The sequence below is a fragment of the Cucurbita pepo genome, chromosome 7, assembly GCF_057944985.1.
Source record: "Cucurbita pepo subsp. pepo isolate OVF chromosome 7, ASM5794498v1, whole genome shotgun sequence".
NCBI lineage: Eukaryota > Viridiplantae > Streptophyta > Magnoliopsida > Cucurbitales > Cucurbitaceae > Cucurbita > Cucurbita pepo.
The window spans coordinates 11,548,122-11,568,820 of NC_141804.1; the positions used below are offsets into that span (position 1 = coordinate 11,548,122).

General features: G+C 32.8%; 1 protein-coding gene across 1 annotated transcript; it reads right to left on the reverse strand.

Moving 5' to 3' along the window:
* Positions 1–3,589: 3,589 nt before the first annotated feature.
* LOC111798546 (leucine-rich repeat extensin-like protein 4) lies at positions 3,590–6,462 on the reverse strand. Its single transcript, XM_023681773.2, has one exon. The coding sequence runs from the start codon at positions 6,321–6,323 to the stop codon at positions 4,086–4,088; it is 2,238 nt and encodes a 745-aa protein (XP_023537541.2). The 5' UTR covers positions 6,324–6,462; the 3' UTR covers positions 3,590–4,085.
* Between the last annotated feature and the right edge of the window lie 14,237 nt (positions 6,463–20,699).

The window sequence follows — 20,699 nt, forward strand, 5'->3', positions numbered from 1 at the left end:
AAAATTGACTAAAGTGTCAAACAAAGGCTGTAATACTTTGTTCAAGGGCTCCAAAGAAGGGAGTTGAGCCTCGATTAAGGGAAAGCTTATAGTGTACTTTGTTCGAGTGAAGGATTATTGGGAGTGAGTCCCACATTGCTTAATTTAATAGAAGATCATGGGTTTATAAGCGAGTAATACTATCTCCGTTGAGGATTATTGGGAGTGAGTCCCACATTGGTTAATTTAGTGAAAAATCACGGGTTTATAAGTAGAGAATACTATCTCCATGAGGCCTTTTGGGAAAGCCCAAAGCAAAGCCACGAGAGCTTACGCTCAAAATGGACAATATCATACCATTGTGGAGAGCCCTCGAAAAATATCGGTACAACCGTGCGCGAGTAGGTAAGTGCCTCTCGACAAGAACAGGCTCACTAATACTCAAATATATATCCTCTCGAATTTCATTAAAGAAAGAAATATATGATTGGGTGAAACAATATTTTCACTAAACCCATGTTGTCTGATATCTTTAAAACATTCACATTATGCTGAAAAGGAACAGCTACAACCTGGATATTATAAAGTACATCAAAATATAAGTATTTGTCACAACTGCTCAATTATTTAGATCGCATGCAATCCAATACATTAATTGGACGGTTCCTTTCTTCCTTGATTTTATGTGACAATATTTATATACCTAACAACTTTAGGCCTATGAATATTTAAATAATAATTTTAAGAAAAATAAATGCGTATAATTTTATATAATAAGGTAGATATCAACCGACAACCATAAACTTAATTATATAATTAAAATACGAAATAAACCCTTTTTTTTTGGGACAATTTAAATTAAATAGAAATTGAAAATGAAGTCAACCAACCACCAAAAGCAGGTGAAGAGCTAACAGCCCATGTGAAGCACTCATTCATGGAGGTCCCATTTATATTTAAATCATAACTTCTTTTCTTTTTGTATATTTTTTTTTAAATTTAATCGAACACGAACCCGAGATAAACCAAAATATATTATAAATTTTATGGATAAAACTCGATAAACGAGTAATTTTGTATTTAATAAATTTTTAAATAAGTATATAAACTTTTAATTTTAATTTTCTAACCATTTTTTTAGAGTAAGATTTTCCCATTATTAATTATTAATAAGAATTTTAGTTAAAGTAGTCAACGTTAACATAATTTAATTAATTAAAATATTATGACCTATCAAGTAAGTAATGATGAGTCACAGACACCCATGTTTTCTGAATTACCAAATATATTTTGGAATAATAGAAATTTTATGGCAAATAATAATGAATGATAACTATGGAGTGGTTGAGAAGCATTAATAATAGCAATAATTAATGACTATTACGCTATTTGACCCCATGAGTAACCAATATGTAATTTTGCTACAAATACTATTTTAATATGATATTGTTTAAAAAGTGAAAAAAAAAAAAAAAAAAAACCCTTTTATAAAGTAATTTAGAGGTGTTCATATGATCTGATAATTCAACGTTACTCAATAATGATCATAAAGTTGGGTTAAGTTAAATATTTTTCGATTTGGGTTGATTTGAATGTTCGAAAAACTGAAAATTTAATTATGTCTTCTTGAATTAACGTTTTTTTTTTTTTTTTTTTTTGGTCAGAGTTACAATCTAATCCTATCATATTTTAAAAACATTTATAAATATTTAGCATTTGTAACCAATATTAATAATGTGGTGTTGTTGAGAATTGTTGGGAGCATGATAAACAGATTCATTTTGCAAGTTCGTTATTACGAGTAGTTCCTACAAAGGATCGGACTAATGACGTATACAATACTTGAATTCTCGATGTAGATGCTACATCGTTGGTTCTCATCTTTCAGAGACTACGAGTGTAATAGGAGCATCCGTTGACAAAAGGATCACCCTAAGATGATCATCACATGGCTATTGAGAACGAATCAAATGAGATGGTTCTATTTCTCAATCTTTCTGACTTGCTCGGAGTCCGTCACATTGGCTAATTAGGGACTGATCATGAGTTTATAAGTAAAAGAATATTTCTTTATCTCCATTGGGATGAGGCTTTTTTGGGAAGACAAAGCAAAACCACGAGAGCTTAGGTTCAAAGTGGACGGTATTATACCCTAAGCAGAGCCGAGCTTAGGTTCAAAGTGGACGGTATTAGCAAAGCCGAGTTTAGGTTCAAAGTGAACGGTATTATTACCCTAAGCAAACAAACAAGGTCTGAAAATGGAGGTTGAGAAAAAACGGTTCCTCTGAAAAATCTATGATATACGGTGGGTTTTGCCCTGTGGCATACCGAACGATGCAGAAATTGAATTTCTGTGTCTGCCACTTGAAAACGACGAGACCCAATACTGGATAAACAACGGAGGTACTTGGGGCAATTAATTTCTCAGATCTGTCGGCCCTCTCATCAATTCAATTCAACTTGCACAGAAACCGTAGGGCCATGGAAAACGATTATCGCTTCTTTTTATAGAGCCTGTTTCAGAATCTCAACCAATCTGCAGTGAACTAGATTTTTTTTTTGCTGTGCCTGGAAGGTGTTCGACGAAATTGCCGACAGAACTCGGTTCATTTTGCTGCGCCGGAAAACAAGATTCCGATAGTTACAGACTGAAATCGGTCACCGAAGCCGGCGCAAGGATTAGATTTTTAAAGATTCTTTGAGCTCGGAAGGTGTTCGACGAAATTCCCGAGTGAGTTTTGGTTTGTGCTCGGAAGGTGTTCGACGAAATTACCGAATGAATTTCCTCGAGTTCCGGCGAGGGAAATCAGACGCCGATGTCGGCAGCAGTGAATGGAGTTTACAGATTTGACGTATACGTCACTCTCTTCTCTGGTTTTCAAAAAAGGGTAATTGAAAAAGCAGCCAAAAATTGCACCAATCAAGGGGAATAAAAATGATGAATTCAGAGTGAAAAAAGTTTGAAATGTTTGTAGCTTAGGTGTGAAAAAAGTTAGGCTGCCGACGACTCGTGGGTAGGTCCAAAAACGTTTCAAAACTATGGAAAATGACAAGCAAATGGAGTGGGAAACAGCACCCTGATTCAAACTTTTCAAGCTTAGAAAATGGAGTGCACATGGAAACCCAATTTAGCAAAAAAAAAAACACCATTATCTTCAACAATGGATTCAACCCTTTCACCATGGAAAATTAATTAGTTCGAACATTGATTCGACATCGACGGGATGAGTTAGTTGAGTTGTTACTCGATCAAACTCAAAAAAACAAAGGGTTGATGATGATGATGTGAATTTGTTTGAATTGACCTGCAAATTTGATGTCAACAGATCAACAGGTTCGTGTTCGTGTTCGAGTTTCTAATATTTTGTCCATATCAATCTCCGACAGTCGGGGCATCTTTTGAATCAAGCCGATACGATAGGGAGTTAAAACTGTTTCTGGGCAGGATTTCGGGTTTCCGGTGATCGATAAAGGGGGAAAAAACAGACAAGAACAGCTTTGGACATGATATAATATGAACTCAGACATTGTTATACAAGTAAATTGTTGATGATTCTAGTATGAAATTGGGAAACAAAAGAATAATGAAGAGAAGGAAAGGAAACCCACAAGCCAGAAAGCAGCAGCAGTTTCACATTGTCTCTGAATAAGAGTTCTTCAATTCATCGCTATACATACAATTTTTTTTTTGAAACATAAACATTCTCTGCACTTCTACTCTTCTCTGCCATTTATTTCACGAATTCAAATATCCATAACAATTCAAACAAATAAGAAGAGACTTTCCCTCTTACCCTTACACTCCCTGTGTATGGATGTTTTTTTTTTTTTTTTTTTTTTTTTTGTTGTTCTTTAAACAAGTAATGACGTTTTATGTAAGAGAGAAGAACAAGACGTGACCCTTGCAGAAATAAATATAATCCTTAAAAGTCTGATTATTCTTCCCCAGAGAGCGATGAGCATTGCTGAAAGGGGAAAAATAATGAAAAGATTTGGGAAATTTCAGTACAATGAAGAAGATAAACGAGGGCATGGTGTTGTAAATTTCTCCTTCTTCTGTGGTTGAGTTTGAGGTAAGGTTAGAGGAGGAAAATTTCTTAAAAGAATCAATAGTAGGGTGGAGGTGGAGGAGAGGCGTACGAAACTCCATAGATTGGTGGCAAGGGGCCTTCGTATACGGGTGATGGTGGTGGGGATGAGGGCGGCGGCGGTGACGGTGGTGGTGGAGAGTAATAAATTGGTGGGGGAGGTGAATGGAAAACTGGGGTGGGTGGCGGTGGTGGTGGGGGGGAAGGAGATGGTGGGGGAAGGTATTGGATGGGTGGCGGTGGTGATGGTGATGGTGGAGGTGGGGGTTCATGATACTCTATACATGGCGGCGGTGGTGGTGGGGGTGGCTCTATACATGGCGGTGGTGGTGGGGGTGAATTGGGTGGAGGTGGGGAATAGACAGGTGGAGGTGGGGGAGATAGGTAAGGATAGATTGGAGGTGGTGGTGAATGCGGTGGAGGAGGTGGGGAGTGGGGCGGTGGCGGAGGAGAGTACATTGGTGGTGGTGGTGGAGAGTTGGGCGGTGGCGGTGAATTGTAATAGTAAACAGGTGGGGGTGGAGAGAATAATGGAGGAGGAGGTGGGGGAGAGTTTGGTGGAGGCGGGGGTGGTGGTGGTCGGATACAATACACCGGCGCTGGTGGTGGAGGAGAGGGAGGTAGTGGGGGTGGAGAGTAAACTGGCGGTGGGGGTGAGGGCGGCGGTGGAGATGGTGGGGGTGGTGATGGTGGAGGTGGGGGTGGAGAGTAAACTGGTGGGGGCGGCGGTGGGGGTGACGGCGGTGGAGGGGAAGGTGGTGGAGGTGAAGGCGGCGGAGGAGATGGGGGAGGTGGGGGTGGAGAGTAGACTGGCGGTGGAGAAGGCGGAGGAGGGGAAGGTGGTGGTGGTGGAGGAGAGTAGACAGGCGGCGGTGGAGAAGGCGGAGGTGGGGAAGGTGGAGGCGGGGGAGGAGAGTGTGGTCGGTAAATGGGGTGTGAATCCCAATCAGGTGGCGGCGGAGATGAAACAACAACAGGTGGCGGAGAAGGCACCACCACAGGTGGCGACGGAGCAACATAAGAAGGACATCCAAAAGAACTGCAATCCACAGGCTTAGACAAGAACGACTTACATTGCCTCTCCGAACGCTGCACCGGCCGCTTCGGAATACAGTTCCTCCGATCATCAAAGCCCGGCAACGCCAAGCACGACGGCGCTTCTCCAGTAAAGAAATTATACGAGTAGGTAAAGTTATTCAGATTCGGCAACTTACAGATACTCTCCGGAACCTTCCCGGACAAGAAATTATGCGCCACATTCAGCTGCTCTAAACTCACCATTCCGCCGATCGTCTCCGGCAACGCCCCAAGAAACTCATTAAAACTCAAATCCAACACCGTCAGATTCTTCAGCAACCCAATCTCCGGCGGCAAACACGACCGAAACCCATTATTCATCAGAATAATCTCATTCAACCTCGTCATATTCCCAATACTCCCCGGCACACAGCCGTGAAATTTGTTATTCGCAAGAACAATCACCGAAACCGGCGAGTTCCCGAAATTTTCCGGCAAGTCAAACCGGAATCTATTGTGGTTGATGAAAATAGCGTCCAAATCCTTGTCGAAAAGCTCTTTAGGAACGGTCCCTTCAAACTCATTGAACCTCAGATCCAAAAACTTCAGCTCCGGCAGCTCGAGAACCACCCGAGGGAACTTTCCGGCGAAGCGATTGTTGCTCAGATCCAACTCAAACAGCATCTTCAAGTGCTTAAACTTGTGAGGCACAGTGCCGCAAAACCGGTTGGAGTTGATATGGAACAATGCAAGATCCACAAGAAGGCCGAGCTCCTCCGGCAAGTAGCCCGCAATGTCGCCATGGTTAAGGTCGATTCCGGCGACCGTACGGATCGAGGAATTATCCGGCGCCTCAGCACAGAAAACCCCTTTGTAACTACAAACATCAGATCCAACCCAATTAAGAGTAAGATTCAAAGGGTCAGATAGAATCGCTTGCTTCCAAGCTTGTAAAGCTATGTAAGCATTTCTAAGCCTGTCGTTTTCAAAAACCAGCTTAGGATCAACGGTGACTTCTTCACCACGGTCGCCAAATTCATCTCTGTAGTAAAGAAGTTGCCGTTGACGGATGTAGTGAGCTTCAGCGTCTGTCAGTCCACCGCCGCCGCCGCCGCCGCCGCCGCCGCCATGGCCGGAAACTTGAAGAAGCTCTTCAGAAGAAGCTAGGCACAAAAGAGTGCCAAAGAAGAGGAAAATTTGCAGCAAAGAATGAATGGTGAAATGGGTATCGCTCTTCATCTCATATGCGAGACATCTGATTCAACAAAATGTCGAAATTCTTCTATGAAATGCCGATTTTTTGGGTTTTTTTTTTTTTTGCAGAAAAATGGCTCAAATCCCTCGTTGAGATCTGAGCTTCAAAATGTAGAAGAAGAAGAAGAAAGAGAAGAGGATAGATAAAGAGAGGATTTTAGGGGTTCGTTTCTAGGGATTTTGGAGATGTGTGAGAGAGAAATAGTACGCGAAAAAAGGGCCAGCTATGTTACAGCTCAAAGCCCACCATATTCTTTTTCTTTTTCTTTTTTTTTTCTTTTTCTTTTTTTAAATATTTTTCGAAATTATTCTTTTTTTTCCTTTCTTGGGATTTATTCCCTTTTTTTCCCCTTCATATTCCTTGAACCTTGTTTATTTATTTATTTATTTATTTTAATTTTTAAGCATTTCCTTACATTTTGATACCCAAAATCATTTCAATCATTACCGTTAATATTTTAATACAAATACTTAATCTTATCAAATACCTGGTTAATTAATGTCTTATTAAAAATTAAATGATAATTTTTTTAAAAATTATCGAATTAAACATACTCTAGTAGATAATGTTGGATGATTACGGCTAATTTAGTGAATGATCTTGAGTTTATAATAAAAGAATACTCTCTCCATTCGTGCGATGCCTTTTGGGGAAGCCCTATGCTCAAAGTGGACAATATCATACCATTGTGGGGGAATCGTGTTCATTTAACATGGTATCAGAGCTATGCCCTAAAACTTAGTCGTGCTAATATATTGGTAAATCCTCAAATATCGAATAAATGACTCCAAAAGAAAATGAGTCAAGCCTACTCGAAGGCAGTAAAAAATGATTAAGATTTCAAATGAGTCGAGCCTCGATTAAGGGGAGGTGCACTTTGTTCGAGGGAAGGTGTTGAATGATGAAAGTTTCACATCGGCTAATTTAGGGAATGATCATGAGTTTATAATCAATGAATAGTCTCTACATTCGTCTCACCAATGCCTTTTGGGGAAGCCCAAAGTAAAGTCATGAGAGTTTATGCTCAAAGTGGACAATATTATACTATAGTGGAGAGTCATCTTCAAACGATATTATATCATTATAGAGAGTCGTCTTCATCTAACCGATAATGCACAGAATTAAAGGGTTTTTATTAAATTATTTTGTATTGGTATCCAATTTCCTATTCCTCATTCAACTCTCCAAGCCAACGGTTGGAATAAATCATAGACACGTCATCATTGAAAATTCAAGTTGTTCCAAAGCATGGTGATGAAATATTGAAAACTCTTATTAATTAACGAGAGTCGGTGGTGGTGGCGTCAGCCGGCGCTGGGTTGACCGGAGAAAACAAGTTCCGGCGAGTTTCCGCGGCGGGGCATGAATATCACGAGAAATTCGGGGAATTTATCGTGAGAAATTCATTTTTTGGTATTTAGAGAGAGAGGGAGGGGCAAGAAGTAAATGAGGTGGGCGTCACGTTGGGTAAGGAATTTATTTGAAAATTAAAAAAATAAATAAAAAAATAAAATGAAAATAGATAATAAATTAATTGTTCAAAACTGTTTTTTCCCGACTACCGATGCTCACGGGAGGGTACTGTGTGATTTGTAAAGACTTCATGCCGTTCATGTTCCATTATTTTTATTTTTAATTTATATTTGAATTTTGAAATTAAGCTTTTTGTACAAATTTAAAGGGGGAATCAAAATGGTTTTGTTCTTTTACCGAATTGTCCGTTCTTTCAAATTAATTTAAAGGTCAACATTTTAATCATTGCACTAAAATAAATGTTAAATTATAGAAAATGTCCAATACTAAAAAAACACCCTTAAATTTAAAAAAAATTATTCAAATTTATTCTAATAATATATTTACGCGACCACTTTTAAAAATATATTTATCGTTAAATTTTTTACAAAAATATTGAAGTTTTATTAATATTCTTAACAATTGCACTAAAATAATTGTGCTTATAAGAGACTGCTAACAAGTACGTGTATAATAGATAAATGAATTTTAAATTCGAGTATTAATTTTGATAGAACAGAAAATGATAAATTTAGACAAATCCAAGCTAGAAAACGTCCAATTCAAGCATTTGGTAGTTGAGTTTTAAACAAACCCAAGCTAGAAATCGAACCCAAAAAGCAAAATGACAACAAATTATCTTTTAGTTTCGAAAAATTGAATCAATCTCCATACGAATGAATTCATGGTTTTTAGGTTTTTAAATCCATCCTATCAACAGTTCAGCTCTTGTTTCCTCCCATTTGAATAATTATAAAGAAGGTGACAGATGTGGCTTAGTCTATTTTTTTTTTTTTTATTACGTGTGTAACGATAACCTTAAATTTTGCAAATGGGCAGGATAGGATATAAAATGACAACCACAACTATGCTCGACTGTACACAAGTGGAAAATTGGTCAACTTCAACTAGTTATGACATCACATCTTGTTTTTTTAAATAAAACGCGCAAATTTAAAAGATTAATACCGGTTATTATATATATATAGAAACATAGATAGATGTTAAAGCTACAATATTACACATGATTTTTCATAAAATTTTTCAAATCCACCATAGACATTAAATACTCTGTATTCTATATATATATATATTTATTTATTTATATTTATTTATTTATTTTAATTTTTTTTTAATTGAAAGGGTAATATAGACATCAAAAAGTCAGCAGAATTCCAGCAGAAAGGACACGTAAACGTAATGAGCGAATTAAGACATGCGTTACATTCATAAATCCACAAACAACCCTACATTTATTAACCGAGTCTAAAACATCGTCACCACGGTTTTGATCTGCTGCTGGCATTTGTATGAGAGCTGGTGCTGTTCCATCCTCACGATTTCGTGGAATCAACGGCGATCACCGAAGATCAACGGTGGAAAACAGATGCCAGGTCTGATCATATCAAACTCCCCACGCTAACAAAGCAACAAACAAAGGCCAGTTTGGACGTGGGTCCCACGCGGTCATTCGCTGGATCGTCGGCGCTGATGTGGGCCCCATATTAGCGTGGTGCACCGCGTCCACATTCTTGTCAACGCGCCCAATTTTACCTTTTTACTCTCTCTCTCTCTTTTCTTTTAATTAAAAAATTATTAAAAGTATCATTTTAGTTTTATATTTGAATTTAATTTGCCTGCTTCCAATAAATATTATATATATATATAGAATTTAATCTTTATCCACATTTTAAGTTAATTTGTATCAAATTAAGTGATACTTAAAAATATATAAATTTTAGGGCGATAATTTTTGTTATATGAACACGACTCTCCACAATGGTATGATATTGTCTACTTTGAGCATAAGCGCTCGTGGTTTTGCTTTGGGCTTCCCCAAAAGGTCTTATTAAAATGGAGATAGTATTCTTTGTTTATAAACCCATAATTATTTCCTAATTACCTGGCCGACATGGGACTTTCATTATCCAACACGTCCCCTTAATCAAGGCTCGACTCATTTGACTTCTTTTCTTTTGGAGTTCTTTATTCGACATTTGAGGATTTACCAATTTATTGGCACGACTAAGTATCAAGGCTCGACTCTTTTGGGGTCTTAGTCATTTTTTACTGCATTCGAGGAGGCTTGACTCCTTTTCTTTTGAAGTTCTTTGTTCGACATTTGAGGATTTACCAATCTATTGGCACGTCTAAGTTTATGACATGGCTCTGATACTATGTTAGACGAACACGACTCTCCACAATGGTATAATATTGTCCACTTTGAGCATAAGCTCTCGTGGCTTTGCTTTGAACTTCCCCAAAATGTCTCATACAAATGGAGAAAATATTATTTGTTTATAAACCCATGATTAACTTAGAACAATCATGTGTTAAACAATCTTTTGAAACTTTTTTTAACGAAACAGGCAAGTGAAGATAAAATATATATAAAAAAATGTTAGTTAATTTATGTAAATAGTTTTTACCGTTAAAAAGTTCAAAACTAATAGATAATATAACTATGGTGCAGATAATAACCAACTAATAGATAATATAACTATGGTGCAGATAATAACCGTTGAGGTAAATTTTGGTCTAAATATTAGACCTGTTACGTTACAAATTTGGTCAAATAATAATTTTTATGAATATATATATACACACTTACCATATAAATGTATCTTCAAATTGCTATAATTTTTATTAAAGTTGGATTTTGATTCTTATTTTCCATATTGATATTATGAAAATGAAATATATCCCCAAATTGCTCACTCATTTTAAGGAAATTACAGTTTTGAATTTCTGTGCCATACTTTTATTTATATGTATATTTATTATAACGTAAGTTGGGTTTTTTTTTTTTTTCCCGAAAATAAATAAGTAGGGTTTTGGGTTTATCCTTTTGATAAAATTAATGTTGACCCATATATTAATTTAACAAAAAAATTAACATTGAAAAAAAAAAAACCAATGGCTGGACAAAACCACGGTTCTAAAATAGGAATTTAATCAGCGCACACTTAGAAAATTATTCAATATATACGTCACATTTTCGTTGTAACTGTGATAAATGATCAAATTTAATAATTTTGACACGTAAAAAATTGTTTTGCTGTCTATTCATTATTGTTTTTATATTACTGTCCACTTGATTTGGTTCAATGGCTATAAAATTCATAAATGAAGCAGTTAATGGTAGAATTACTACTATCCTTATAGGGACGCTGTGTTCTAAATAAACTATCAGTGGTTTCTATCGAGAACTAAGATAATAATATTTTTAAAAGTTTTAAAGGATTATTTTTTTAAAAAAGAATAAATTACTCTTTTTTTAACCCATTTTTAAAAGGCTTCTTCAAGCAATTTTTGTACAAGATGAAGAAAGGAATTTTCAATTATTCTCATATATTCATTTCACTATTTATTTATTTTTAATATTCAAGTCAACCCTTTTCGAATCAAACAAATGGAATAATACAGTGAATAGCTAATCCCTATCGTAAAATTTTTCGTCCTTCAAAAATTACGAGTATAATAGGAGCATTCGTTGACAAAATTATCACCTTAAGATGATCATCAAGCGGCTATTGAGAACAAATCAAATCAGATGGTTCTATTCACAACTACTGATTAAAGATTCCTCAAAAAGGTGACTGGATTCGGCATTCACATCAATTTTTTTAGGATTAAAATAATTGTGGACGTGTAGATTTTGACATTCGATTTTAAGAAAATGAATATTTGTCAATTACGGTTGAAATATATTTATTTAAAAAAAATAAAATATAAATTAGCAACATCGAATGAGAGTTGGGGGGCCCAATATGCCATGTAGATGAGTAAAACCAAGAGTGGGACAAAAAACGACCTAGAACGATTTCAAATTCAGCTTCAATACCTGGTGGCCTCGTCATTCTCCTGCATCTCTTGTGTCATGATCACGTTACTTATTCATCACTTTCAAGAGTGAAAACTGTCCCACAAACCAACTCGAGTCCTTCAAGCATGATTTGTCCTCACTCACATGCATTCTATAACAATTTTCACGAGACCAATGTTAGCTAAGAAATGCTTAAAACAATTGAAAGTTATTACCCATATTAAGAAGGTACGTCTTTTTTTTTTTTTTTCTATGGCTCAATCATAGGAATTTCAAGATTAAACGTGTTTTGTTTGAAACATTCTATTAATTTTTTATAGAATGCAAGTGAGTAAAGACAAACATGCTGAAAGAACTCGTGTTGATTTGTGGGGATAATCTTTTGTGGGAGAATGTCAGCGTCATTAGGTGTTGAATTCGAATTCTGAATCTTAGACATGAGTCGTGACACATATATTAATCACATAAATCAACGGACATAAAATGTTAGAAATTTATATATATATATAAAAGAGTATACAAAGAATTAATTTAATCAAAATCATTCAAATTACGTTGAATTATTTGTAGATAATCAATGATGAAAGTACCAATTCTAATATATTAATTATTGAACGAATTGTATAAAATTGTTGATGGATGAAAGTTCGAGAAAAGAGAGTATAAATTATAAAAATAAAACCGTAATTGTTTATTGTTATATAATTTATATTATTAATTTAAACTTTATATATATATATATATTGTAATTTTATGTATAACACGAAAAGAATAAAGAAATTATAAAAGAAGAAAAAGGCAAAAACGCGTAGGAGAACAAGGATAAACAAATAAAAAGGCATGGATTCAACGGTTCATAAGCAATTAGGAACGCGAATTACGGAGCTAAATTTTGAAATTTAAAATGCCACCCTCCTTTTAATTTAAACTTTCCGTTGTAAGCTAAATTCACTTTATTTTATTTTAATTAATTATAACTACTATTTTTTTTTATATACATATTATGGTTTTTTGAATGGAACTTCGTACACTTAATCATAACTATAATTACAAAGACGAGAGTCAAGAAGCTACAACAAACCTTTACACTTATATTCGAGTTATGGTGAAGTCATCAAAGAAAATTCTAGAAAACGTTGGAGACCTCCCTTATATGTTGTGCAAAATTTTAAGAAAGAGATGAATTAAATGCACTGTTTAATTATAATTTAAATATTTGTTTGTCATATTTAAGCTAATTTTAAATATAGAAGTTAAGGTGCAACTCACTTTAGGTTATCCTATTCCACCATTACCTAGCCATTTTAATATAGAATAAAATAAATTTAATTAGTGCATAAATTAATGTTTGAATAAATTTATCAAAATATGATGATTAAAAAGTGTTAAAAAAAGAAAACTACATAATCTATTAATGTGCACATCGTCTTTGATGATCTTATAATCCATGTAATTTACGACAAAACATACTAAAATGACTTTGTGTTTACTTGTAGAGATATTAATTTTTACTCTTAGAAGTATTTAAAAGACAAGTAGGTAATATTATCATATTGTAGTCTGATGATGCAAAAGAATGACAAGGTTCGTCAAACACTGAATTTAGATTTCAAATTCTGAGCATGAGACGTTACATGGGGGATAGTCAATACGAAAATGTCTCGACTATCCAACTTTTATATATATATATATATATATATATATATATATATATATATATATATATTTATGAGTTAAAATTATGAATTAATAATATTACCATATTTATTAATGCCGTTACCGTTGGGTCTTTAAGTGGGTTTTGTCAAAGTGAAGTTAGGGTGAGAGCCAATTTCATTTAATACACCCACCAAACTCTCACGTTATGTACAAATAACATTAAATCCTACAGAAAAATATTTACTAATTTTTCGTTTATTTATTCGGAACTTTATTTTGTTTTGTTTTTTTTTTTTTTCGCAAAAAAATAAAAAAATAAATAAATAAACTATCGTATTTGTTGCATCACCACCAGCCACACGCTGAAAGCACTTGCGGTGGGACCCACAAGCCATGTTGTGGGGCCAACTTTAGTTGGACCACAAAATTCTCGCATTGTGGGATTCATGTTCGGTTTTTTTCCACCGCATTATTAATTCAAATTTTAATTTTAATACCCTTACTTAGTAAAAAAAAAAAAAAAAGAATATATATATATATATAGTAAAAAAAAAAGTATTAAAATAGAATGCATTAGAATTAAATAACTGTATTAGAATTTATTATATTTTAGATAATTAATTATTATTTATTTTTATTAAGTGGAATTATTGAAATAATTTTAATTAATTAAATTTTCATTTATATACCTTAAATATTAAGTTTTGACTTTATTTTATAATAAATCTTTTACCATTATAATAATTTGTTAACAAAAATACTTAATGTATATATATATATTTTTTTATTAATTTGAATGAAATTTATTTCTATATGAAACATAAGCAGAGTTAATTAACCTAAATTATATGAAAATATAAACTGAAAAATCAATCACACCTTTTAGGTGATTTTATTATATAATTAATTCCTGAAAAATCAATCACACCCTTTAGGTGATTTTATTATATAATTAATTCCTGTTGAATAATGTTGACATTATTTTTTAATAACTAACCATAAATGTGCGACAAGGTTAATCATTAGTTGATTTTATAATAAAGTTTATATTATATTTCATTTCATTCTAATGAATAGACAAAACACATGGTTTTCAAACTTTGTTGTCACATATATTCAAAGAACATGTAAGAAAATTCTATTTAGGAACAAATAATATTGTCAATAAAACAAATAAATGGATTAGATTTTGTGTGTTCTTTTTAATATTATCGTTTGTGCCCAAACAACAAGTTGTGGAACTGCGTGGATTAGGTCGCCAAGGGAGATTATTTTGAGACACAATTTGTCTTGTCATTAACTTTCATTCCCATTTGATTCCAAATAAAAAATAATAATGCCCTAATCTTTGTTTTAATTATGAAGATACTAATTTAAGGTTTATTAGATGTTGAATTATGATTTTCGTTCTTATCTTAAAATTTTAAATTGTGTTTGATAATGTAACAGCTGTCGCTAGCTGATATTGTCCTGCTTGGACTTTTCTAGAAAGGTTTTTATAACGCGTTTGCTAGAGAGAAGTTTCCACACCTTTATAAAAAAAAAAGTTTTGTTCCCCTCTACAATTGGTGTGGGATCTCACAATTTTCGTGGGCTTAAGCTCTTACAAATGGTATCAGAACCAGTGTGCCAACGAAGACACTGAGCCCCAAATGGGTGGACACCGGACGGTGTGTCAGCGAAAACGCTGAGCCCCGAAGGGGAGTGGATTAGGAAATCTCACATCGATTGGAGAGAGGAACGAGTGTCAGCGAGGACACTGGCCCCAAAGACACGTTAGTCGGATAGGGGAACAAAACATTCTTTACAAAGGTGTGTAGATCTCTCCCTAACAGACACGTTTTAGAAATCTTGAAGAGAAACCCAAAAGAGAAACCCCAAGTATGACAATATTTACTCGCCGTGGGCTTGAACTCTTACATATAAATTCTTAAAATTTTAATTTTGTGTTTAATAAAACATCGATCGTTAAAAAATGCTTAAAGAATTTATTGTTATGTGTTGATTTATGCCGAAAATCTTTATTCTTAAAAGTAATTCAATACACAATTTTATTAATGTATATTTGGTAGGCAATCTTAAACAAAATTTTGAAAAGATATATATTTGGTAGCATATTTCAAAATTAGATTCTAATTTAAAATATATTTTTTGGGTAATATATTAATAGATCATGAAATTAGTCGTAGCTTCAAAACTAAATATTATGTCAAAAATAAATCATTGTTTTTTTTTTGTTATAACTTTTGTATAATTATTATTTTTGTATATCCTATCATTTTAATATAATATATTATACATATTTTAATTTAACAGAAAATACTATATTTATTAAATTTGATCATTTTGAATATAATCCTATGTTTAAAAACTCAAATTTCGGATATAATAAAAACATTAAAAAAAATTTAAATCACAGCATTTAAATTCAATTAAATTAAAAATATAAAATGAAATTCAAATTCCCTACTAAATAAAGCGCTAGATTTCCATACAACCCCTCCATCCTTTGAACCAAACAAATACGGTACGACCAGAAACCACCCAGCAGCACACGACACAAAAGCTTTGTATTCGTTGTAAACGCGTACACCGCCAAGGCCCCACAAGCTTCCATTTCCAACACGAAATCCTTCCAAAAAAAAAAAAATAAAATAATAATAACAATAAAAATAAATAAATAAATAAAGTTATAATTAAAAAATATTTGTCTGGTTTAATTTTTAAATTTTAATATATAATAATCTAGTCTTTAAAATTTAAAATTTATAATAATTTAAGCTTCATTTATAAATTATTATTTTTCATTGTGAAAAGTAAACTTTTAAAACATTACTTTTATTTATAATTCTTTTTTGTTTTAAAAACCAAATCAAAATTTTAAAACAAAAAAAATAATTCTTATAAACTATAAAAATTAAATCATTACCTACAAAAAAAAAAAAAATCATTTTAAATTTAAAAGATAAGAAATCAAATATTTATAAAATTAAAATTGTTATATTATAGTTATCAAATATTTTTTAATTGAAAAAGAATTAAAAAAATCAGAATTTTTTTTAATATAAAGTTTTGTTATTGTTATTTATTATTTATTATTCCTTTCTCGATCTTTTCTGTCAGTGCTTTGTCTGTGTAGATGGTTTGTCGAACCCGGTTGGCTTCCCTTTCATTTCGATGGATAAAGCAAAGATTATTATAAAAGTTGGACAATCATTGGAACATGCTCACCAAAATGCCTTAAAACAGAATATACCATTTTCAAACCCATACAACTTCGGTCGGTCTAGATTGATTCATTACGTATCGCTAATTTTATTATGTATCACTTATAATAACCGATGTGAGATTTTTTAATCCATTCTTCTTTGGGGTCTAGCGTTCTCATCGACACTTGTTTCCTTCTCCAACGGATATGGGATCTCACAATTCGATGTAGAATCTCACAAAGCGTCCTCATTGACACTTGTTTCCCTCTCCAACGGATGTGGGATCTCACAATTCGATGTAGAATCTCACAATCCACCTGTAACGGCCCAAACACACCACTAGCAGATATCATCCTCTTTCTCCTCCCCAACCAATGTGGAACCCTTAAATTCACCCCGTTTGGGGCCAGAGTCCTTGCTGGCACACTGCCTCGAGTCCACTCCCCTTCCGGACTCAGCCATCTCATTGGCACATCGCCCGATGTCTGACTCGGATATCATTTACAACGGCAAAAGCCCACCGCTAGCAGATACTGCCCGCTTTGGGCTTTCCCTCCTGGACTTTCCCTCAAGGTTTTTAAAATGTGTCTACTAAGTACAGGTTTTCATAATCTTATAAAGGGTGTTTCGTTCTCCTTCCCAACCGATATGAGATCTCACATCACGTCCCTTCAAGGCTTAGCGTTTTTGCTGGCACACCGTTTGGTGTCTGGCTCTGATACCATCCGTAACAGCTCAAGCTCAACGCATTTTCTACTTTAATGTAAGGCGTAGGTTTCCACGCCTTTGTAAAGCATGATTGGTTCCACTCTCTAACAGAAATGAGATCTCACAATTGCTCTTAATTCTATTTTAACTCCATCAATAATACTTTAAATTTCTTAAATTTACCTCCAATATTTTGAAATCAACCAATATTTTTGATACGCCAAAATTATCATTATAGCAACGACAATACTCTGTTTTGCAAGGGGTTGTTTGATGTGAATCTATGTGGGACAAAAAGCATTGAAAATATATTGAAAATGATTAAATTTTGGATTTAAACCACAACTTGGTTCTTAAATTTTTAGGTTTGTTTCATTGACTAAAATTTCAAAGAAAACGTTCTAGTATGAACAATACTAATGAAAGGAAATATGTAAAGACTAAATGTTTGAATGATTAGTAGACGCCGAGTTTTGAATAAAATTTTTAATAGGTCTCGAGTTTTTTTTAATCAAAATGTCATGTCATACATGTAATAGTAGTTCGATTAAGGATTAGAAGACAGGTCTGTTACAAAACTGAAATAATAAAATTAGCATGAAAATTTAAAATTTTAAATAGAATATTAACATCGAAAGAGCCGACCAAAAATACGACATTAGAATATTTTAAATTTAAACTCGTTATAGTTTGGGCAGCCCACCAAAAAATGAACAATCAAAGTTTTTTTTTTTTTAATAGAAAAATGTAATAAAGAAAGATCAGTAACTTATTATTTTTAAATATTTATATTAATTTTTTGTAATTATTGTTACTTTTTATAATATAGTATTGATTATAATATAATTATATGATTATGCTAAAGTTTCCAAGGTGTGAAATTGGAAATATTCCATCCAATCTTCACAATGAGAATCATTTCCCTTTTGAGTTTATAACATAATGTATTTCAACTCCACCAACTATACAATAAGAAAAATAAAAAATATTATTATAATTTGGCAATGGAGTTGTTACTAATACACTAAAAAAAAACTTATTTTTACGCGAAAATAATTTTTTAATAAAAAAAATGTTAAATTTGACTTATCTTTTAATAAAAGTCTAATATTTTAAGGTATATCCCCACGAAATTAATTAATAAAAGTACACCTATTTTAGTGGGAATAATTGAGAAAGTCAAGGATTTGTGGGTAAAGCTGCCATTTTGGTATCCAATTATTTGATACCAAACCTCAATTTATTTACCATTTTGAAGAATTTTCAAATAAACTCAATTTCTTGTTATATAAATAAATAAATAATGTAACGGTCCATATCCACTGCTGATATGGTTTTCTTTGGGCTTTCCCTTTCGGACTTCCCCTCAAGGCTTTAAAACGCGTTTGCTACGGGAAGGTTTCCACACCCTTATAAATGGTGGTTTGATATTGTCCTATTTGGGATTTCCTTTTCGGGCTTCCCCTCAAGGCTTTAAAACGTATCTGCTAGGGGAAGGTTTCCACACCCTTATAAATGGTGGTTTGTTCTCCCCCCAACCAATGTGGACATCACAGTCCACCGTTTTAAAGCCTCGAGGGGAAGCCCGAACGGGAAAGCCCAAAGAGAGGCTTTAAAATCGTCTGCAAGGGGAAGGTTTCCACACCCTTCTGGGTGGTTTGCTCTCCTCCCAACCAATATGGGACATCACAATCCAGGGGAAGCTCGAAAGAGAAAGTCCATAAAGTACAGTATCTACTAGCGCCAAAGAGAGGTTTTAAAATGCGTTTGCTAGGGAAAGGTTTCCACACCCTTCTGGGTGGTTTGCTCTCCTCCCAACCAATGTGGGACATCACAATCCAGGGAAAGCCCGAAAGAGAAAGTCCAGAAAGTACAGTATCTGCTAGCGGTGGATCTGGACTGTTACAAATAAACAAACAAGTAAATTCATTATCATCAAATAAAAAAAATCTCATGTCTTAAAAATGCTCGACTAATAAAACGTTACAAAAAAAAAAAAAAAAAATTGGGTTGAATACTCACAATTTTTTTTAATTATTATTTTGTTCTATTTTCTTTGTTGAATTTTCACATTAATATTTATATTAAATCATGGGCTTAAAATACTTATTTGGAAGCTCTATAATTCATTATTTAATTATTATTTTTATTGTATTTAAGATAAATATGAAAGTATTTACTGTAAACTTAATAGAGTGACGTACAATATAAGTTTTAAATGACATTTAATAAATAAAATATAATACAAAATAATTTTAAAAACATTTTCAAACACGCTAAACAGCTATAACTTGATAGAAATTAGTTTTTTTTTTTTTTTATATAAATGAATTTACAATATAAAAATTAGAAAATAAAATGTAAAATGAAGGAAGGTTTTAATAATTCAATATGAAATTGATTTGGTCTAAATTGTGCACTAAAAACAAATAAAAAAAGACGAGGATTCGTTAAGAAGCTTAACTACTTAACTCGGCACGAAAACTTTCATGTTTTACAGCTGGTGGGCAGCTGCCGGGCAGCTGCCCTGATTTGGACGTGGGTCTTACCCCTACCAAAATTATCACTTAATTTAATATTATGTCTAATGAAATATTTTTGAATAATAATTATTTACTAATTAAATTAATAAAAATATTACTTAATTATATATTTTACATGTATTCTTAAAAAAAAAAAATTAACTTCAGAAAATTTCAATAATATATATAAATAAATAAATGATAATTTGTTAAATTCTTTTTTATTAATTTAGTTTTGTTTATAAAAATTTGAGGAATATCCACTGAACAATTTATAAAAAATAAAGAGTGAATCATTTTTTTAAAAAATTATTCAAAATTTGATAAATCAATTTATTGAAAATATTTTAATATTATTTTTTACAAAATTTAAAATTTAACACATCTAGTGGACATGGAACCTAGGCCCATACCTTGTATTCGGCCCTTTTTCGGTCTATTTAGTTATTTTAGCTTTAAAAATATAATAAATCTCAAAATTTATCAATTTATTTTATTATCTAATAATCTTTAAAATTTAAATTTCATATCTTCTACATCATTAACCTACTCTAATGTTTTTTTTTCTTAATTCAGAGATATAATAAATGAAAAATTGAAAGGTTATTGTTATACTAAAATTAATTCTTTTTATATTTAATAAATTTACTATTTTAATTTTTTTAATATGTCATAAATTTATTATATTAATTTTATAGATTTATTTGAAACAAATTAAGGACCTATTTAATATAAAAAAAAACTTTTAAAATTGAAATATTATTTAATAATATGAAATTCAAAAAATAAAATTAGGAATACTTGTGATTTTTTTTTTTTAAGAAAATATGTAAAAATAATAAATATGCAAAATTAATAAAGCACGGTATTTTCAATAATGAGGTAGTATAAATAGTCATCTGTGAATTTGAAATTGCGCGCTTA